The 21971-nt window shown below is 48.4% G+C and overlaps 2 protein-coding genes across 6 annotated transcripts in view; both read right to left on the reverse strand.

Annotated features, from left to right (window-relative positions):
- Positions 1-3811, reverse strand: part of VPS35L (VPS35 endosomal protein sorting factor like) — a 59305-nt gene extending 55494 nt beyond the window's left edge. The window contains exon 1 of one of the 2 annotated variants that reach the window (XM_064153842.1): positions 3725-3807. In XM_064153842.1, the coding sequence (XP_064009912.1) occupies positions 3725-3741 (17 nt within the window). In that variant the 5' untranslated portion in view covers positions 3742-3807. Of the gene's footprint in view, positions 1-3724 lie in introns of both variants that reach the window. The other variant, XM_064153843.1, reaches the window with a different exon arrangement.
- Positions 3812-4503: 692 nt separating this feature from the next.
- CCP110 (centriolar coiled-coil protein 110) lies at positions 4504-21521 on the reverse strand. Of its 4 annotated transcripts, none has more exons than XM_064153840.1 (15): positions 21226-21521; positions 20163-20316; positions 18789-18917; positions 15194-16826; positions 14654-14778; positions 13841-14024; positions 13114-13253; positions 12640-12756; positions 12278-12379; positions 11398-11514; positions 10840-10919; positions 10202-10264; positions 9571-9630; positions 8918-9000; positions 4504-6416 (listed from the first exon to the last, which is right to left on the reverse strand). In XM_064153840.1, exons 2-15 carry the CDS (start codon positions 20304-20306, stop codon positions 6364-6366), a joined length of 3030 nt encoding a protein of 1009 aa, XP_064009910.1. In that variant the 5' UTR covers positions 20307-20316; positions 21226-21521; the 3' UTR covers positions 4504-6363. The 4 variants fall into 4 exon arrangements, with proteins under 4 accessions (XP_064009910.1, XP_064009909.1, XP_064009908.1 ...); XM_064153839.1 differs by lacking the exon at positions 21226-21521 and adding an exon at positions 20858-21062 and having other exon boundaries at positions 14654-14775; XM_064153838.1 differs by lacking the exon at positions 21226-21521 and adding an exon at positions 20858-21061.
- Between the last annotated feature and the right edge of the window lie 450 nt (positions 21522-21971).

The following is a 21971-nucleotide window of genomic DNA, read 5'->3' on the forward strand; positions in this document are numbered from 1 at the left end:
TACAATGTCCCTTCAGGTAGTTGTAGACAGTAGTAAGATCACCCCTGAGCCTCCTCTTCTCCAGGCTAAACAGGCCCAGTTCCCTCAACCTCTCCTCATAGGATTTGTGTTCCAGGCCCCTCACCACAGGAGCCAGCAGTGTGCACCTGCAGCCCAGAAAGGAACCACAGCCTGGGCTGCAGCACGAGAAGTGTGGCCAGCAGGGCCAGGGAAATGATTCTCCCCCTCTGCTGTGCTCTGCTGAGACCCCACCTGGAGTACTGCATCCAGCTCTGGAGCCCCTGGGACAAGAGGGATGTGGAGATGCTGGAGTGCGTCCAGAGCAGGGCCAGGAGGATGCTCGGAGGCTGCAGCAGCTCTGCTGTGAGCACAGACTGAAAGAGTTGGGGCTGTGCAGGCTGGAGAAGTCTGTGAGGTGACCTTCTTGCGGCCTTCCAGGATCTGAAGTGGGCTACAAAAAAAGCTGGGGAGGGACTTTTTAGGCTCTCAGGGAGTGACAGGACTGGGGGGAATGGAGCAAAGCTGGAGGTGGGGAGACTCAGAGTGGAGGTGAGGAGGAAGTTGTTGAGCATGAGAGTGGTGAGAGGCTGGAATGGGTTGCCCAGGGAGGTGGTTGAGGTCCCATCCCTGGAGGTGTTTAAGGCCAGGCTGGATGAGGCTGTGCGCAGCCTGCTCTGGGGTAAGGTGTCCCTGCCCATGGCCGGGGGGTTGGAACTGGATAATCCTTGTGGTCCCTTCCCACCCTGACTGATTCTGTGATTCTGTACATATACATAAATAATCACACACAAGCAGAGAACATACTCTATGTCTGTACAGGTGCAGACAACTTTACAAAAACAAATGCACAGTGAGAAATAAGTAGGTGTTAAGACCAAAAGTTCTCTCTATTGAGATATATGAACTAAAACTGAAGGACATTTACTTCCATTCAGATGTATTCTGCTTCTGCAGCTGGATTCTCTTCCGTTCCATTGGACAGCAAAAGGGGAACTGAACAAAGCACCTGAATCATAGAATCAAGCAGGTTGGAAGAGACCTCCAAGCTCATCCAGCCCAACCTAGCACCCAGCCCTGGCCAAACAACCAGACCATGGCACTAAGTGCCCCAGCCAGGCTTGGCTTCAACACCTCCAGCCACAGCCACTCCACCACCTCCCTGGGCAGCCCATTCCAATGCCAATCACTCTCTCTGACAACAACTTCCTCCTAACATCCAGCCTAGACCTGCCCTGGCACAGCTTGAGGCTGTGTCCCCTTCTTCTGTTGCTGCTTGCCTGGCAGCAGAGCCCAACCCCACCTGGCTATAGCCTCCCTGCAGGTAGTTGTAGCTGTAATGTGTGACAGACTGGTGGAGATTATTAACCACATCTGAGTGAAAGAACAAAGGTAAATTGAAAACCCGAGGGGAAAAACCCAAGTGAACATACACGGCCTGTAAAGAGTACATCTACAGTGCAGCTGCTCAAGTGATACGGCAGTCTGTAACACAGCTAACACCAGGCACAAGTTCAGGTTTGCTCTGCCATTATGTTCCACTTACTCCTCAAGGAAAGGAGATTAGGCATTCCTTTCTGGGCCACAGCTGTGCAGCCAACTTCTGAGGCAAACAAAAACAAGACCCAGGCCAAGCTGGGGCATCATCCCCAGAGCTTCCCGCAGAGCACACGCTTGCAGGTGCTGTTTCAACAGCAGGTTCAGGCCTCTGCTCACACCAGAGCACCACTGCAACTGCCATCACTCTCTGCCCTCAGCACTCACCAGACTGCCAACCTTCTTCTCTCCTTTCTGCGACTGCTGCGCTTTCCTCTTACCCCCAGGCTACCGAAGCTCTTCCAGCACGCAGCCCACCCTGTGCGCCCAGGAGCCTCCCTCACACCGCACACAGCCAGCCCTTGAGCAACACAGGAACCAGCCTGCACCCCACACCCCCCTCCGCAGCGCACAGCCCCTGCCACCGCAGCAAGCGCTTGCCCCGAAGCAAAGGCTTCAGACAGCTTACCGGGAGCACAGACAAGGCTTGCAAACCAGGAAACGATCACTCTGCAACAGCAGACAGTGTCAGCAACTCAGGGGAGTGCAGAGAATCACAGAATGCTTTAGGCTGGAAGAGATCCCAAACCTCATCCAGTTCCAGCCCGCTGCCACAGGCAGGGACAGCTCCCACGACCACAGGTTGCTCAGGGCCTCATCCAACCCGGCCCTGAACACCTCCAGGGAGGTTGTGGAGCACATTGGGTGATTTTGTGCAACCTGTGCCAGTCTCTCACCACCCTCACTGCAAACAACCCTTTCCTAACATCCAGTTTCAATCTCCCCTCTGCCAGTTCAAACCCATTACCTCTGGTCCTGTCATTACCAGACCTTGTCAATAGTCCCTCCCCAGCCTTCCTGTAGCCCTTTCAGATCCTGCAAGGCCACTCCAAGGTCTCCTCCAAGCCTTCTCCTCTCCAGGCTGCACAGCCCCAACTCTCTCAGCCTGTGCTCAGAGCAGAGCTGCTGCAGCCCTCTCAGCATCTTGGTGGCCTCCTCTGCACTGGCTTCAGCAGTTCCATGTCCTGCTTGTGCTGGGAGCTCTGGAACTGTACATCCCCCTACAATTCTCTTAATTAATTTACCCAGTGCCAACAGGTGCTATTTCTTCTCACACAGCTTACTCTACAAAACACCTTCTCATCATTAGCATCCGACAACGCCTTACTACAGCGGCACTGGAACTACTGTGTGTTGCTAGAAGCTGACTCTGCCTCTTTAGTCTGCGGCCCGTACACAGCCTGCCTGCGTCTAAAGAGCTCACGAAAAACAACTAACAGAAGCTGAACCGTGTTAGTAAACTTGAATTCACAGCAGGGAATCGTCACCTCGGCTGGCGAGGCGGGAGCCCGGCGGGAGCCCGGCGGGAGCTGTCTCTCGCTGCGAGCCTGCAGCGACCCCGCCTGGCCGCGGCGGGAAGAGCGCTGCTTGCCCGCACCGGGGCACGTCCTGACGAGGACAGCGGAATCAAACCAAACCCTTGCGGCCCTTCGGCAGCATTCCTGTTCAGCTCGGGGCAAACGAGCCCGGTGCAGCGCGCAAGAGACCGCGGCCGTTCTTTCTCTCCGGGTCGCAGCAGCGGCCCTGTCCCCTAGCCGCCTTCCCCGCAAATGGGCAACGCGGCCGGCTCCGGACAGAGGTCTCTGACACCAGCGGAGTCGGAGGGCCCGCTCCAGCGTGAGGACCTCACATAATACCTTGCAGAACTGCACCACCGCTCCGGCACACACCGCTAACCAGCGGGTTACGAACCTGATCCTATATTGATTGAGCTTCCTCCTGACAGCCGCCGCAGGAACCGCCAGCCTGCGCCCCGGGCCAGCCGAGCTGCGCACCCGCGGCCCCGCGACACCCGCCTCCCTGCCGCCAGGCGCCGCGGCTCCAGCCCCTCATGCCAGCGGCCGCGATCGCTGCCCGGACCAGAGCGGGCATGGGGCCAATGGCGCTTTAGCGTCCTGAGAGCGAGGCTTCCGCGGCCCCACGGCCGTCGCCTGGCAGAGGAGCTTCCCCCACCGGCACACCCCAGCATCTTCCTAGCTGTCCGCGCCTCAGCGCCGCGGCCCCTTGCCTATGAGGGGTGCCGAAGATGCCAGCGGCGCTCACACGGACGCGGGAACCCGCTCCCCGTCACGGCCAGCTCCCCGGCCCGGCCCTCCCGCTGCGCCCAGCACCCCTCGCCGCAGAGCCTCACCACGGGAAGGCAGCCATCTTGCCGCCCGCTCACATGACGCCGAGGCGGCAGCGCCTTCCGCCGCCATTTCCCGCCCCGCCCCGCGCCTCGCCCACAGCCGCACAGCCCGGGCCGGGAGGCAGCGGCAGGCGGCGGAGCGCCCGCAGAGCCCTTGTCGCGCTTGGGTAAGGTACCCCGCGGGGGGAGCGCCACAGCCACGCTGCTCAGGAACGGGCGAAAGGAGCCACCGGTGGCGGTAGTAAGTGTTGTGCTTATAGAACCAACCAGGTTGGAAGAGACCTCCAAGATCATCCAGCCCAACCTAGCACCCAGCCCTGCCCAGTCAACCAGACCATGGCACCAAGTGCCTCATCCAGGCTTTTTTTGAACACCGCCAGGGACGGTGACTCCACCACCTCCCTGTAGCACTTGCTCGCACAGGCTGGCTTGTGACCTGCGGAACGAACCCCAAAACTCATGCAGAGCTAGGCAGTAGGTATGACTTACTAGAGCGCTCCATCAGTCCTGCACACCCCATGTCGGCACAAGCCACAGTTCATGGGCTGGGTGTTAGGAGGAAGTTGTTGTCAGAGAGAGTAATTGGCATTGGAAGGGGCTGCCCAGGGAGGTGGTGGAGTCGCTGTCCCTGGAGGTGTTGAAGCTGAGCCTGAGTGGGGCACTTAGTGCCATGGTCTGGTTGACCAGATGGGGCTGGGTGCTAGGTTGGGCTGGCTGAGCTTGGAGCTCTCTTCCAACCCACGTGAAGTGACTGCATCCCAGAAGAAAGACAATCAAGGCAATTCTTGTTAAAGGTTTATTGTGCAGCATGTTTTAAGTAAAAAGCAAGACAGGTGAAACTGAAATAAAGTACAAAAATAAATACACGTTTCTCATGACACCACAATTCCACACAAAATAAAAAGGTCAAATTAAATATGCATCAATACAAAACACCAAGTACAAAACCAAATCCTGGCACTTGTCGACAACAAAAGGCCCCATGAAAGTTAAAAACTCCCTTGTGCTACAGTGTCTTATGACATGTACTGGAAGCATGCTCAAAGTAAAAAGCTTCTGAAGTGAAACCCAAACAATGTAAGCATTCGTTTTTGCTAACTCTTAACCTAAACCTATTTTCACATCCACACACTACCTATGTTAATCGTAAATACAGCACACAAAACATCCATCTTGAGCGCTGACACATCAGCAGCCCATGTGGTCACCTGGCACACAGGTTACCCTCACTACAGTCATTTTTGGGATGTTTTCCACTCCCTAAGGACAGTTGAGAACCAAATCAGAATTCTGATGCCTGCTGGGTGAGCTTGCCTCAGGCATTTTCTGTATTGCACCTAAAACCTCTGCGATCCGTACTCTTGCAGTGGAGGAGGCAGTTACTACTCCACTGGTGCGCAGCGCTTACATCAACACCACTTAAAGGAGCCCCACACACAGAGCCCAAGCTCTCAAACAAGTGCCACTGCAAAAAGCCACCGAGCAGGTCAACGTGTTCAGGGAGCATTTTCCAGGCACGTGACTTGGGTCACTTACTACATGGTGTAAAACACTGGGTTTCAGCAATGTCACTAGACGCAGAGGACAGACTTGGTGGCAGATAAAAGCCACAACTAGTGCCTCAAGCAAGCCAATTCACTCCCTGCTGCCCATGAAGGTACACTTCCTGTCCCACCATTAATGTTTCACGCTATTTAACACACCAAGTTTTAGGTCAGTCTTCTCAGAGCCACTCAGCAAGTGGCTCCGATGTTAGGCGGTTGCTTGTAGCGATAGGGTGACAGTAACAACTTGTAACTCATTGCACGCTCTGCAGTCAGCTCTCCACTACGGCTGCTACAGAGCAAGAGTAAACACTGCAAAGCCTTACACAGCCAAGCTTTGCTCTGCCAACATCATGTCTCAAGCTCTTCAAAAGAAACAACAGAATTGTGCTCCCCCTTCGGATTGAAGGACAATATCCATCAGTGGAAAAGACCAAGGTAAAATATGATCATGAGCTAAAATGTAGTGGACAGCACATTAAAGAAAAACAAGCCTAGGACTCTTCTAGCACAGTGGTTTGATCCACCACACCTACAAACATGCCGTTCTGGTGTAGTCCTTGAAAATCTGTCTGTCCATCTGGATCCACATCTGTCCAGCTCAGAGGAAATGTAAGACATGTAGGCCATCAGTATTTAAATTGAGGTAATCTCATCCACACAGAAACTACATTCAAAAAAAGCTGCTGGCAGATTAACTGATGGAAGGGCTCAGTTTTGTTTGAATTCATTCTTTTCCCTTATCTAACTCCTTCAACTGAAAGATATATACATATGACTTATGGTGGCAAACATACACAGGAATTGCAGGCTTAAGTAATGCAAAAAGTGTGAGTCAGACATAGGAGTTAGTGTGAAAAAGTCACAAATTACCTTCATGTTGCCCTGCGGTGGTCTTAAAGAAGATGATGAAGCACATAGCAGTATGACTCTATAGCAAGTTTTTACATGCACAAATATTAGAGCTTCTCAGCCCTTTATTACTGCAGGGTGGTTGTATCAATGTGTCTGGAAGTGACAAAGTATGTCTGCAATGTTGGCACGGGTGCCAAGAAGGCATCGTTACTAAAACCACTCATCCCAGGGAGTGCTGTCTTCTTAAATTGTCACAACATTTGGCTTCTTTCTTTGGGTTCTTCCTGCATATGCTCCTGAAGATGAAGTAGAAGCATTACCATTTTACAGTTAGCAGTGCTGGGGTTTGTAACAGGATTAGCCAACAAAAACAGATGGCAATTTAATATTTTTAAGAGCCATTACATCTTCAGCGTCTGCCTTTTTTAACTGGCAGTTTTCATACTGTTCCACTCAAAATGCCTTAGCAAAACCACCTATAGATTTGAAAGCAATGAGTTTGCAGTGTTTCCTCCCTCAGGAACCACCTTTCCTGCTAAACATCTACCACCACAATTCACAAGTTTTTAAAAGCCTGTCACATCACTAAGACAGGGATTACAGGACTGGTAAGTTTAACTATGCCATGTACTACTTTTAAGCCAACTAGCAATTAAAATTAGATCATGCAAGTCAAATATTTAAGGTAACTGTTTCCTTTTCCCCAGCTGCCACATGAATAAACCAGCAGACTGTTGCAGCTTTCCATATGTCCATATACACAACCAGAATTAAAATGCACTATAAGGTCACCAGGCACAGCCCTTATAAAAGGAAACCTGCTCAAGTATGAAAATACCAACTGTGACCAAAAAAACTCTCTCCACGTGAAGCAGAGACATCTATGTAGAAAGCCATTCTGCACTATGCATAGCACAAGTATCTCCCAGCAACAAGGGCTTAGCACTGCAGGCTGCTATTGAAAGTAGCACAAAACTCAGCCTTGGTCAGGTTCAGGCAGTTATGGAGTGTCCAGCAACGTGAGCAGACATTGACACAGAGCAGTGGAAATGGTACTGTGTGGTGCAGAGCAGTGGAAATGGAAGACAGCAGTGGAAGGGAAGAAATGAGCAGGCCATGAGATGAACAGGACTAAGTGCCATGACTTGGATAGTTACCACTAAAATCAGACTAGGGGGCTGAGCAGAGCAGCACTTGGTGCCAGCAGAGAGGGGTGAGGATTGCTCTCGCTGCACGTCTGATGGCAGGTGTGAACACAAGCAACACTGCCGACGGATCGTATCACACTGGGGACGGCACCCAAATGTCACAGCAGGGCCAGACTTGACACTGCACCACCCTTACACTACCACTCTTAAATCTTTGTAATACTGCAACCAGTAGAGGTCCTGATGGTTTATCTGTCTCTGTTCCTCAGCACCCTCATTTGCCAGTTCATACCACACATACTTTTGCAAACTTGCAGATGAGAATCTGCCTTAATGGCTACCTCTGGCTGTTAGAATTATATGGCTTGCTTTATGCTCTCCCTTGTACTTCACAGAGCTTATTTACTACCTTTGCTAACTTTTCTCTAGTGTCAGTGAGTGCAGAACAACTGCCCTGCTCCACTTTCACAGTGACAGCACTGCCAGAACTGGCAACTGCAGAGCAAGTGAAGGAATGCTGGTTGTAAACTCATCACTTGCTTTGCTAGTTTGCCCTCCTTTCTCTTCCTCTTCAGACTGAAATGCTACAGGTGCACATGCACAGTTTCTTAGTATGTGTCTTCCTGTTGCCACTTCTCTTACTTCACAAAGGACTCTGACAAGACCATATGCTCTGGGAAAACACCACACCTAAACAGCATACACACTGTACTAAACCTGGTAGCTACTCTCTGCCAGCATTGCCAGGGCAGTGACAAAGAAAGAGTTCCCCTTACAGGAAAGATTTGATACTTAAGAAAGGTAATTCAGCTCACCATGGAAAACAATTGAAATCCTGCTACACTAGAAATTTGCCTTATTACACCCAAACATTCCCTAGTTTTAGATGTGATTTGTGGAATACTCCCTTGAGAATAATGTAATTAAGATTATAAACAGTTTAAAAACATATTTATCACTCCACTTTTTGCTAAATTAAGATTTGGCACTTAAGAAATACAAAAAAAGGGAAACTGTGCAAGATGTTTCATAGTGTTTTATTCTCCTCATGCATGAATGAGCTGCAAACCAAGAGCTCTGGCACTGCCATGGCATGTTTTTAGTAAAAGGCAAGCAGTCAGTAAGCTCTGCGTGCAAGTACAGGAGCACTCCACTTTCACCATGGGCTCACTACGACTCAAACACTCTGCAAGGCACTACAGCACCACACAGAGTTCTAGGTCTGTATGACGACTGAACACCCACTGCTAAGTCTGGAACTGTCCTTCCTGTCCTTTCAGCAGGCTTAGTGTTGCAGACAAGTTACACATGTGTACAGAGCTAAGAACCAAATGCTATTAGCAATCTAATCCAAGTCTAGATTGACTATTATTAGCTTCTCAAGCAGTTGCAGGGAGTAGATCTGGCAAACTTTTATGACTGGGCATCTGGTGAGTGAAAGCAAATGAGCTGTGCAGTCCATTCTATACACTGTGTTTATAGAATTTCAGGTGGATGGGTAAGTTATTAGCACGTGTGTGTTTGAAGAGAGAAGTTTAAGGCATAGCAAAGCAGGTGCAGAAGAAAACAACAATACACTGCCCGTTTACTTTTTTCTAGGTACTAGCAACTCATTTACTGTAAGATTCAAGCACTCATTTTCTACACACCTGAAACAGCCTTGTTAGACACTCTGCTCTCTGAGGCCTTCTTTTTATTTTGCTCAAGCCCCTTCACTGAGGTCTTAGGGGTGCTAATTAAATACAAAAGGAGTTAATAAGTCACTTGCAATAAAAAGCTGAAAGACTGTGTCTAAAAATGTAGATGCTAGCAAACTGCATTTGACATCAAAACATGTTTACAGTGTCCCACAGAACCTCCTCCTGAGTCTGTGCACAATTCGCAGGGACACTATGAGGACTTACATAGAGAAATTAAACAGGAGAACATCTCCCTGGGAACAGACTTTCAAAACTCTGTTCCAGACACTGATTCAGTTCACATACTGTGGCATTACAGTCCACACATAATACCAAACACTTCATCGAAGTGGAAGCAAAGCTTCATGGAATGGATGTTACAAACAGAAATGCTGGGACACAGTGTAAATGGAGACAACACACAAAAGGATGAGAACACTACATATTTTCTTGCAGGACAAGGTAAAGCAATGCTTCATGACTCTCAAAATACTGTGAGAAGCCATTGTTTTTATTTGGACAAGGAGAAGCACCAGTGTGTGTAAATACGAACCAGAGACCACTGTGCTCTTGCACCTGGCATTTACTTTGCTCTTTAGTCTGTAAAGATGCCATGTTCTTACCCTTGTCTGCAAAGCAGTCTGTGAACTGGGGCATTCTGTCCTTGATTTGGCTGAAGCACGCTGTTAAAACACAAACTCTTGTTAGTGCTTTTGCACCCCCCTTTTCTGTTTTAAATCTCCCAAGGACGATTGACTCAAGCATCACATTGCACAGAACGGACCTCAGAAAGGCTGTCAGGTCCTGCATGGCAGATGGCATGCAGGAATTAGAACCCCAGAGCAGCGCTGCTTCTGCTGCTTTTTAAACACAAGCAAGCAGAAAAGGACAGCTGAAACTGTCATTATGTTTGATTCCACTGCAAAGCAAAGGGCATGAAGAAAAGCAGCAGTATCAAGCTGAAGTTTAAAAGATATTCACAGTGTATCTCAGAGAAAAGCCTTGAACTTAGGCTTTTAGAGCCACAGAGATTTAGAGCCATGAGAAGTGATTGAAGAAAACACATCTTTTCTAATTTCTAATGAGCTAATAAATCTCTTTCTCAGACCATGCTAAATCAGATTTCATTGCTGCCCGTCATTATGGTGGCAGGAATTGAGCTGCCTGGTGGAAAGCCAAACAACTCAGATTAAAGAACCTCTCAGTAGAAAAGGGTTCTCTGAAGGCATCTTAGACCAAGCAATCTTCACTCACCGGCTCTCAGGAGTTTTTTGTTTTATGATTACTTTTTTACTTGGCATTCCCATTTCTGAAGCCCTAGAGAAACAAAGCATTGAAACATAAAATCATCATCTAGGTGTTAAACAGCAACACAAGAGAAACCCTCCAACTGGATGTACCTCTGCCTGCACTGCTGCCGGAGCAACACTGCAGACCACCACTTTATATTTGTAAGCAAATGAAACGCAACTCTTCAGTCCACTGCACTGCAAGGTAGTGCCTGCTACTGCTCCCCAGAGCCACTTTGTCAGAGATACTCTATCCAGTATCTCCACTGCTAGGCACTTTAGAATGGCTGATAAAATAACTTGGAGCACTTCTGACAGTTTACGAAACCAGCCATAAACTTAGTACTCACCACTGGAATGCAGCATTAATGCACAACTCAGAACAAACATTTAGGAGACTTCTTGTTGGTATGGGAGAAACAAATAAGATCAAACTACTATTAGCAAGGCACACACACTTGAAGACAGGGCTTTTTCATTCTTCCTAGGAGAGATGCTAGTTTGCAAAAGCTCCAAAAGCTACTTTCTTCACTACTGCCAATGCCTCCTACTCATCCTCTTGCATCCTACCTCACACCGCCACTGAGAAAGAACTGCACATACTTCATGTACTTTTTCCTGTCCAGGGATTTCTGTGTAGCTGTTGAAAGTGTCACTCTCTCTCTTGGGCTCTTCACTTTATCCTAAAAAAGCGAAAGAATCATCAATAACATTAGTTACTGCTCTTACTGAGCTTAACCCGACCTGACCTGCCCCTGCTTAAATCATTATTCTTGGTTAAAAGCACTGAACAAGACGACCAGCAGCACCTTCAGTACTGTTTGCCCTCAGGCTACATTCAGGAGGGTTTTTTCCTTTTTTATAACTGCAGGATCTTCCTTCTATGATCAGATTAAAAACGTTTGTGGGCCATAACCAATTCTTGTTACAGACTTTCTTGTTATTACTCCCACATTGGTTTTTATTCCAGTTTCTATGCATCTCACACTAAAAGTTTCAACGTAATAAAATCCTACGTCACTGACCTCTCAGTTGAAGCAAGTTCCCTACAGTGGCATAACTAAATGACAATTCAGAGTTACAAAACGTTTTACTGCACGAGGGACAATCTCTGAAAAGCAAAAATGATTAAGGCCTTAAAGCATTTGCAGCACAACACACCATTTGCCTGAGCATCTTCTCTTTCCGCACTTCACGGTCGTGCCGCAGAATGTTCATCCTTTCCGAGGCCTCCATGGTGAAAAAGATGTCGTGGATGTCATACAGGGCTGCTCGCAGCTGGGAAACAAAGCCACCATCTCAATAAAACATTCTGTCAAACTGGCACTCACCTGGCCTTGAGCATCAACCTCTTCCTGCTTTCTATACGGTCTTGAGCAACCTGATCTAGTGTGAGGTGTCCCTGCTCACAGCAGGAGGGTTGAAACTGGATCATCTTTGAGGTCCCTTCCAACCCTGGCAATTCTGTGATCTGCACAAAACACTTGAAAAGAGAATTTTGAAACCTCTTTTCACAGAATCACACAGAATGGTAAGGGTTGGAAGGGACCTCTAGAGATCACCCAGTCCAACCCCCCTGCCAGAGCAGGGTCACCTAAAGCAGGTCCCACAGGACACATCCAGGTGGGCTTTGAAAGTCTCCAAACACAGTGACTCCACCACCTCTCTGGGAAGCCTGCTCCAGTGCTCTGCCACCTTCATAGTAAAGAAGTTCCTCCTCATCTTCAGATGGAACTTCTGATGTTCAAGTTTGTGCCCACTACCCCTTGTCCTGTCACTGGGCACCACTGAGAAGAGTCTGGCTCCATCTTCCTGACCCCCACCCCTTAGATATTTGTAAGCATTGAGATCCTACTCAGCCTCCTCTTCTAAAGACTACAGCAGCACTGAGCAAAGTCCTTGGGCTCTGATGGCACAGACACTACATCACAGCCATAGCTTAAAGCTTTTACTTTAAAGAAAGTCACTGTGAAGCTCTGTGTATTTATGCTGCAAAAGCAGAATGGCTAGGGAAGGGGGAAAAAGGTTTAAATTGTGTCACCTGAGCCATTACTCTCTCATGAAGGGATGCATCTTGAGCTGAAACACTTCCTCTTTTCAGTGGAGTTTCAGACTGAAAATTTTTTATGAACTCCATAGTGTCCTGGAGAAGACAGGAAAGTAAGATCAAGCACCAAGCACCCTCCTTCATGACAAAGCAGTCACTATTAAGTGTACACCTGGGACACAGATTCTTTGTTTCCTTGGGCCTAGTGACACTAAGCAATGCACCACTCAGACATTCACGTGTCAGGCATTCCCCAGTCCTTCTGAAAGCAGAAAATGCATTTCAGCTGTCAACTGGAGACAGGAGCAAAAACAAACAGGAGGAGAAGATGCAGAATATAAAAATGCTGCTCTTACTTTTACAGTTTGCTTAAGATGTTTCAGTTTTTCTGTCTGCAGGAGCCTCCGAGTGAGGAATCCCTTTGCCACAGCAGTGATCTTATCAAACTTCACTTGTATCTCTGGACTGAAAAACTTAAAAAGAAAAAAAAATATTAGACATTAAAAAAAAAAGGCCAAGAGTTATTTTTTTTTCTCCAAACCCATCAATCATGTGGCATAAGCTTTCAAGTAAGAGACAAGCTGCTGATAAAGGTTTTGGCTAGGCCAGAAGCACCTCTCCAACATCAACTTAGCAGAGGCAATATATTGCTGTATGATTATTTTGTATGTGTGCAGAGAGAAAAATGCCCTATACAGTTCTCAGGTAATCCAAGTCAATTCGGGCAGGGACACAGCTTCTCTGTGAGATTTACTGCTGCACAGCTGTTATAAAGTTACCGAAACTAGAGGCCTTTATCAGCTGCAAATAAACTTCTTTTTTCTCCTTACCTGACTCCACCTGGTTTTGATCCTGTTACTTGGCCTAGATACTGAGGTTTTTATCACTCCACTACCTGACGGTCCCCAGAGAAAGAAGGAAGTTTCACTTGTTGAAGTAAAGGTGTCAGGTGTTGTAGTATGAGCAAAACCTGCATACAGAGCAGAAGGTACAGGTCAACACAGGCTTTTGTCCATCAGGACTATGTCTGTGCTCAGAGGTAGCACAAGGTCAGGCAGCAATCTGAGTGTTTCTGATACATTTTACAGCACAAATTGCTAAGCACAAGAGAAAACATCTCCTAATATTGTGGAACAGCTATGTTTGAACTCCCTCACAGCTGAGAAGACTTGGCAGAGCCCCGCTACTGCTCCTACACAAAGGAGAACACCTGGCCCACTGCCGTGCACCTATGTGGCATGAGGATGACCCTTCTGTGCCAAGAGGCAAATCCACACCCTCATCCTTGATCAGAAAGCTTACTCTTAGCTTGTTTTCCTTAAATATGCCCTGGAACAATTACAGAACAATCCATGGAACCGTGCCAAATGGCAGCTAAACAAAGTCCCACCACAGAACCCGCCTGTGCCTGCTGTCACCAGCTGAAGGCAGCAGCTGTCCACATATCCTGCCCTTCAAACGCCCAGGCCAGCAGGCTGCGTTTCGCAGTACGGTGGGGCAGCTGCTCAGCCAAACACTGCAGAGCAAAACACATCCCATCACCCCGCTCCGTTTTACCAATGCTGGTAGAGTTTGCATTATGGACTGTCTCCAGCTGAGACTGCACACTTTCCAGCAAGCCACTTTCGCCTTTTTTCCTCCACTCCAACTCCATCCTACTGTTAATATTCACTTTGGAAATTTCTATTTCCGTCGTAGCCACCTTCTTTCCTTTCAGCTTTCTCTCCTGCTCTTCCAGTTCCTGCAGAAGACAGAATGAACTATGAGAGGGTTTTCTAACTCTGTAAAGCAATGGAAGATGCTCAGAGGGCTGCAGCAGCTCTGCTATGAGGACAGGCTGAGAGAGTTGGGGCTCTGCAGCCTGGAGAAAAGAAGGCTTGGAGGAGACCTTGGAGTGGCCTTGCAGTATCTGAAGGGAGCTGCAGGAAGGCTGGGGAGGGACTATTGACAAGGTCTGGTAATGACAGGACAAGGAGGAATAGGTTTGAACTGGCAGAGGGGAGATTGAAACTGTATGTTAGGAAAGGGTTCTTTACAGTGAGGGTGGTGAGACACTGGCACAGGTTGCCCAGGAAGGGTGTGGAGCACAGAATCACCCAATGTGATCTTTGATCACTTTGGGTGATTCTGTGCTCCACAACCTCCCTGAAGTGTTCAAGGCCAGGTTGGATGAGACCTTGAATAATCTGTTCTAGTGGGAGGTGTCCCTGCCTATGGCAGGGGGTTGGAACTGGATGATCCTTGAAGTCCCTTCCAACCTAAACCATTCTCTGATTCTATGGAATCCCCATTTTAAAAGCAGCTGCCTCTGAATAACTGCGGTACCACTCACATGCCCTTTGCTTAAACCTTTTCCTCTTTTTACCTCACCTTCTGCAGTTTCTCCTGTTCTCTCTCTTGTTCAGCTATCAGAATCGACAGTTGCTGTGCATGCTGTTCTTCAAGTCTCTTCCTCATTTCTTCAAAGGCCAACATTTTAGTTTTTAAGATATCTTCTGAGAAGACAAATTACAAAGAATCAAGCACTAAGAAATTTCTTTATGATCTCTGCCAGACACACACTAACAGGAGTAATTTACATCATCAGTAAGTAAATACAAATATCTTTGAGCAGGTGTCCCTTGTGCATTGCAAAGAACCTCAGCAGTTACCCCAGACCTGCAAAATATTTGCCTGTTGGTACTGTGGGACAAGCACATGAGTGCAACAGCAGTAACAGCAACTGAACCTGTATGAAAAGATCCAGCTCTAACACCTACACTTGCTTCAATGTCACTTCAGTTCGACCTGGTAGAGCCCAATACAGATGCAGCAGCCAAAGACCAGTGACTAACCACCACTGGGCTTTTCTCTACATTTACAGACCGAGAAGTGAGTTTCAGGAGAACCTCACTGCAGGAAATCTTTTACCTTTTGCCATACTATCAGGGGCTGCATTCTTGGTAACGTAAACTGATCCCACAGGACACTTCTGTTCTTGCAACCACTGCTTCTCTTGTTCTTCCACTCCAACGGCTAGGACACAAGGGCTGCTTTCTTCCTGGCAGCTGTCAGTGTCCAAATCGAGTCTACGTTTTACCTTCTCCAAGCTGTTCTCTAGGAATTGCTCGTTTGCTGGAGACAGACTTGGAGTGTCCACCTGCTGCCTCGTGGCCTTGCTCTGCATTAGCAGCCCGGACGGGTGTTCTGTGTGGTAAGATTTATTGAGTTCCACTGGAGAATCGCACTGAGCATCTTCTAGTGCACTAGGGGGTTTGGTTTCACTCACACTCAGGAGCTTCTGTGCTACTGTAGACTGACTGATGTTCAGTTTTGGAGCCACGATGTTAGTACTGGTCTCCACTTTGTAGGGCCCTCTGCTGTCCATCACCACCTGTCCTTCCACTGTAGCTGACACTGTTCCTTTGCTTTCCAGGTGCCCAAAGGAATGGCGGTTCGGTTTGCCAGCTCCCAACCCGTCACAAGGGCCCGAAGCACTCCTGTTGACACCGGCAACTCTGCTAGGGCAAACCATAGTGAAGTCCAGCATGAACCTCGGCACCGACTCGGACACGTTATTCTTGTCAGCAATGTCTTGCAGGATTAAGTCCATGGCTCTGCCCTTGCCTTTGGGGCTCAGCTCGTAGGCATTCACAGGGTTGTTTATAATGATGTGTCCCATGGACAAAGGCCTCGGGCGCCGCCGGTGCATTTTAGGGCTCATGCTCGGCTCTGGGCTGGGCAGTTTGGCGTAAGAGCCTGCGAGGCTCCTGAGCACGCTGCTGTCGCGCTCGAAGGTGCAAGGCTTCCTGAGCTCTTCATCCGAGTCCGAATCCACCAGCGGGGGTGTCCCAACTCTCACAGGTATGTCCACCTTAGAAAAGCTGGAGGAAGCGGACACGTTGGCGTTCGTTGTATGAGGGGAGGCACCTTGGAGGAAGGGATTTGCTCTGTTAGGACAGGGTTTATCAAGTGTCAGAGTGGTGCAACTCCTGCCTGCAAACCTTCCTCTCTCTTTCACAGGGTCGGTTGTTTTGACACCATCATTTTCTTTATCTGAATGACTTTCACTCGCGCTTCTCTTTGAACTGCTTTTTGAGCTACGCTTAGCTTGCTCTCTCTCCAGATGCTCCCTGGATTTCTTCATCAGGTTCTGAAGACTCATGACACAGGGATCTTGGACTTCCTCATCTGATGGCGACACTCCCAGTCCCTCTTCCTTTCGCAAAGCATTTGACGCCAGCTTATTACGTGCATTGTCAGGAGAGGCAGCCCTCGGACAAGGTACATCTTTTGAGACCTGGCTCTCACTTTGCTTTGAAAACACACTGTCTTCTGCTGCTTTAACTACTTCTGCCACATTTGATGCCACCTGCCCAGTAGTATCTGATGGCCTAGGTTCTGGCATCCTTTCAAGCTCCGTGGAGCCATGGCTTTTAGGAGAACATGCCACATTGACATCCGATAGAGCTGCCAGGTCAGTCGAAGCTTTTACATCTGAATCGGGGCAAGGATCCTCAGCCTCTCCTATGTTCACATCACTCACATTGGGTCCTTTCCTGATCTGCAAATACAAATTGAAAGAAATCATGTCTTTTCAATGAAATCTCCTCAGAGTCCCACAGGCTTCATCATAATAATTGATGTTACCATGCTGGAAACAATAACAATTTTCAGTTCAACTGCTACCAATTTCCTGCGTATTACTTACAAGGCAGAGCTCTTTGCAATGAGAAAGAGACTGACCAGCAGTTGCATTGATACCTGTCATGGTTTGAGTGGTTCCAGGTTACCCCAGAGTCCCTAAAAAACCTACAGAGACCAAGATCCAAACATCTGAATGCAAAGGTACTCTTTTTTTTCCATAAGGTAATTTGGATTTATTCAAATTATTTTATGGCTTCAAATGATCTTGCAAGGTTCCCCTTAAAATGCAAATATGAAATGAACTGAAACCTTTCAGCATAAAATACAAACTAACCTATAGACAACTAAGAACAGTAAACAAAACTCCTAACAGTGGAACTACAGAATCACTTCCTGACTCATCTAGAGACAATTAAACATGAATTTTCACTTGTCGAATACTTGGAAAACTAACTTTACTTGAGAATTGGATACCCCTCCTAGCCAGCACTTGTTCAAAGGAACTTCCACCACAAAACTAAGCTATAGATTATGTGTTGTAACTCAACTCTCAAGGGGACATCTTGGGGAAAATAAAAAACAAAACTGAACCCAACCCCCCCAGGAAATGAATTATTTTTGTACTGAACACACGTTCCTGGTCTGCTCTTCAAATGCCAAGCCAGATGACTGTTGCCATGTACACTGCAGCAAGCAATGCAAACAAGCAGGCTTTGTTTGCCACCTCAGCAATGCAACAAAGCCTGTGTTCTCTGTAATTGTTCAACCAACAGCTTAAGGATTGCATCACAACTGTTTCAAAGACAAACAATATTGCTTGTTTAGATGCATTTCATAATTTCAATTTAAACCTCTACTCAATTCAATATTGAAGCAGCCAAGAAAAAAAAAACAGTTGCAGAAAAATGACAAAGCACACAACAGAACCCCAGGTTGTTGTGAGAGTGATTTGAATAGAGATTATTTCCTGATGAACCTACAAGCCTGCCAACAAAACGAGGCAGCTGCTTTAGTAAGGGGAAGTTGTTCATCTGTTTTTATGCCCTAGTTTTTTTCAAGGAGCCACAAAAGCAAGTCAGTCATCTGATGTGGTTTGTCTTTTACATATTGTAAAGGGTTAACCTCTCCTGGGGGTGGTCTGAACCTGGCCCCAGGTCTTCCTGACTCATCCCTGGGGGCGGTCTGAACCTGACCCCAGGTGTAGTAGTTACCCCACTCCCACTTCCTGTCTAGATGCCCTCTAAAACCACAGGATTTTCCTGTTTCTCTCTCTCTCTGACCTGCCTGCCAGCAGCACCTTTGTTCTGCTGCTCCTGCTTTGCTATGTGGCCACCCTACCACGTAGTGGGACAACCACCTCCTGAATCTACCTCCATGCATTGCCATCAAGCTAGACGTGTACATATATTTTGTATCTTGTTTCCTTTCCCTCTACCTTTTTGTAACTCCCCTTACCTTAAATATCTTTAATTTATTGTTAAGGTTTTCCTTTCAACTTCCAAATCAAAGACTACTCTTTGGGTGTTTTACCCCTTTTCACTCTCTACATCCAATTCCTTTTCTTTCCAAAGTGGGGAGAGGGGAAGGCATCCTATTATTGCATTGCTCTGTTAAGCTTTGGGCTCGGGGAAGCTTGAACTAGAACCAACACACATATACTAAAATAAGCAGTAAAAAGCAAATGAACTTAGGTACTGTCACTAAATAAACAACTTCCAGGTCACAGAACACCAAATACTAACAAACACTGGTCCTGGAGAGTTAAATGCTGTCCACTTCAAGTTTATCTTGGTGAATACTTAAGCCCCAGCACTTTCCCTACATGTCTACAGAGAGAAGTTTTCTGTGGAGTGGTAAGAAGGCTCTGGCCCAACACTACCTGAACATTTTCCAAGATCTCCTGTACACGATTCAATAAAGCTCTTTTCCGCGAGCTCTGCCTCCAGGTCTCCAGGTCCAGTGCTTTCTGTTTGTATTGCTGGATTTCCTTTCTCTTCTCAAGGCTAAGCTGCAGAACAGAATGCAAGAAACATGGCTTTTATCACTAACTTTAGAACTACAGAAAGGAAAATGACAGCAAACAGAGTAACAACCACCCAAGCTGAGATTTTGCACAGTGGAAGCGTCAGCTTCTTTTAACCAGTGGAAGATGTAGGTAATGCCTTCTCAGCACATAAAGAGGAAATGAAGAGGAATTTAAAAGGTCATTTATTAAACATTTGCATTAATTTCTAAGTAATCTGCATGAACAGGTACATGTCACAGTAATTGCTTCAAATGGCACAGGGCTCAGAACGCAGGATAAGGCTTCCCTAGTCCTCTGAGATGGGAGGTTTGGGCATCCAGAGAATTCTCTGTGGCTCATCTTCCTTCCTCTATTCAAACCATTAAGCTCCATGAAGCACTTCCCTCTTGACCCAGAAATGAATGACACAAGACAGAAATGCAGGTAAGCAGCCTTTTGGACTCTTTCAGCAAGCACAGTCTGAAAATCTTCCAAGTCACCGCTTCAGAATGTGTTGTGTGGATAAAAGTCAAAATTACAAGGCAGTTTCACAAAGCTGTACAAGATTAAGTTGTCTCAAATTATGCTTCTCTTCCACGATATATTAAAATATCATGCATTTGTAAATGAAAAATACTACAATACAACATTTACTCTCCTGCATACATCTGCATCACAGCTTCTGGAGCTCGTTGTTACAGGGTCCCTCCATGCACACTCCCCGGCACTGACACAAGGAGGTCAGCTGCAGCCTTGCACAGACTGCCAGCAGCCTTCGGTTGGCTCTGTTTACAGGAGGCATAGAATGACTTAACACAACGGAGGAGCTGTAACTCCATGTGACAAAAGGTATTTTTCAGCTCTCTCAGTGCGTCCTAGTTGTGCTCTCTGGGTTTGGACACTTTTAAACAAACTCACACGTTCAGTATTCGGAAGATGAACAGGATTTTACCTGGAGTCAGGCCCAGCAATAACATCCATTTATTCAATTCCACAAACACCTTCCCTCCCCTTGTGAAGACGACAGATTTCAGGAAGCAAAAGCAAATGTAGTTGGTGTGAACAAAACTCTGCTCATTCACTCAGTAAAATTAATGCTTAAAATACACCAAGCAGCAGGCCAGACAGTACCTCACACGGGGCTGGACCTTCAGTAGAACCATTACATGTAAGCACCCAAGCCAGCCGCACAGAAAGCACAGCAGAGAAGGAGAAGAAGGGGATATGAGCGGGATAAAAAAGCCTTACCAGAGGGGAAAGCACAGGAATGCCATGGAATTGAATGAGGGACATATTTTTGTGCTGAACAGTGAAAGGGGTTTCTTTTATTGCTTCTTCTTGGATTCTAGAAAGATGCTTCTTACAGAATATTTCATAGTCCTCCATCTTCATGTTAACTGAGCTGCAAAGAATACTAACATTATTCTTCTGGGTACTTCCACCACGAAGAGAAAACAACACCACAACTAATTCTGCTATATTCTAGGAAACAAAACATGCAAATAATAAAGGAGATTTCTCTTTTCCTGTGATCAACAAAATCTGCAAAGCTGGGGGTTTCTTTCCCTACATAAAATCTACAGACAGATGCAAAAAAAACCCCAAAACTCAAGATGATCACAGGTACACCGAGAAGAAAGCAAGCATTGAAATCGTCAGCATTTACAAAACTTCATATGCTACAGATAATCGATTTCCATCACAGGCTGAACCCTTATGATCTCCCACCACCACCAGACAGATCCTATCCACTGCAAAACAGCAACAAACAAAAACTGCTGCCAAATCTAAGCAACAAACCCGGATCAGGCTGGTATCAAAGTGAAACCAGTCTCCACATTCAGGGGGCTGGGGGGAATCTGTGTACTGCTCCTAGCGGCTTGCTCCTCGGCACATCCCTGTATGAAGAGCCGTCAGTGCTTCCACACAAGCCCCTCACACACCTCACACCGCCCATCGCTACCACAGTGACAATTCGGAACCCGGCACCACCTGCCACGGCCTGCCAACGCTTTTGTTCCCCTCGCACACCCCTTCGGCGGGTTTCTGCCTTCCTCCCGCCCGCACCGGGCGCACCGAGCCGTGCCCGGGCCGCCTGGCAGGACTCCCGTTGCCGGGCCCGGGCGGTAGCCTCGCCTCACACCTCGCCCGCCTCCCACCCGCCTCCGGAGCAGCGGCGGGGGCGGCCCAGGCACCGCGGCCCTCACCGCCCAGGCGCCACCGTGCCCACCACGGCCGCTGCTCCCCGGCGGGCCCGGCTCGGCACACAGCCCCCCCAGGATCACCGCGCTCCCGGCGAACCCCTCGGTACCTGCGCCGGGCTCGGCGGCCCAGCGCGACGCGGCCCGGCCGCTGCTGCCACGGCGTCAGCCCAAGCGCCCAGCGCGGCGCTGCCCAGCGGCTCCCGGCAACCGCCCGGGCCCGGCACTACAGAGCCCAGCGCGCACTGCGGGCCCGCTCCTCCCCCCGCGGGGCGGGACGCGGCGGCGGCTGCCTGCGGCTCCCCAGCCCGGGGGAAAGCCCGGAGCCCGGGGGAAAGCCTGCGCGATCCGTGCCGGGGAAGGAGGGCTGCGTTCTGGGGCAAGCCTTCCTCGCCCTGCTGCGCCTCGTTCCGCGTTCGGCAGCAGCTGCTGGGGCGGGCGCAGGAATGGTCAGAGAGCTGCAGCACCTCCCCTGCGAGCACAGGCTGAGAGCTGTGGCTGTTGAGCCTGGAGGAGTCTCCACGGAGACGTTACAGCACTTGCAGTAGTTCAAGTGGAGCTGCCGGAAAGCTGGAGAGCGGCTCCTCGGCAGGACGAGAGGCAGCGCTTCCAAACTGAAAGCGGGGAAAGTCAGGTTAGATCTTGGGAGGGAGCTTTTCACCGTGAGGGCGGTGAGACGCTAGTACAGCTTTCCCAGAGACCTTGTGGGTGCTCCATCCCTGCATGCATCCAACACTAGGCTGGGTGGGACTCTGAGCAACCTGATCATGCTCACCTATAGCAGGGGGGTTGGCACTGGGTGATACTTAAGAGAGCACAGCCCTATTGGAAGAGGCTGAGGGAGCTGGGGGTGTGC

This window comes from Pogoniulus pusillus, chromosome 13 (genome assembly GCF_015220805.1).
Source record: "Pogoniulus pusillus isolate bPogPus1 chromosome 13, bPogPus1.pri, whole genome shotgun sequence".
In the NCBI taxonomy this organism is placed as follows: Eukaryota; Metazoa; Chordata; class Aves; order Piciformes; family Lybiidae; genus Pogoniulus; species Pogoniulus pusillus.

Excerpts from the sequence above, each read along its gene's own strand:
- CCP110 (XM_064153838.1), bottom strand. Across the intron at positions 18,918-20,162 it reads TTCCTGTGCTTTCCCCTCTG|CTTAGCCTTGAGAAGAGAAA; the intron begins GTAAGGCTTTTT and ends TCTGTTCTGCAG. Across the intron at positions 10,920-11,397 it reads AGAAGATGCTCAGGCAAATG|GATAAAGTGAAGAGCCCAAG; the intron begins GTGTGTTGTGCT and ends TCGCTTTTTTAG.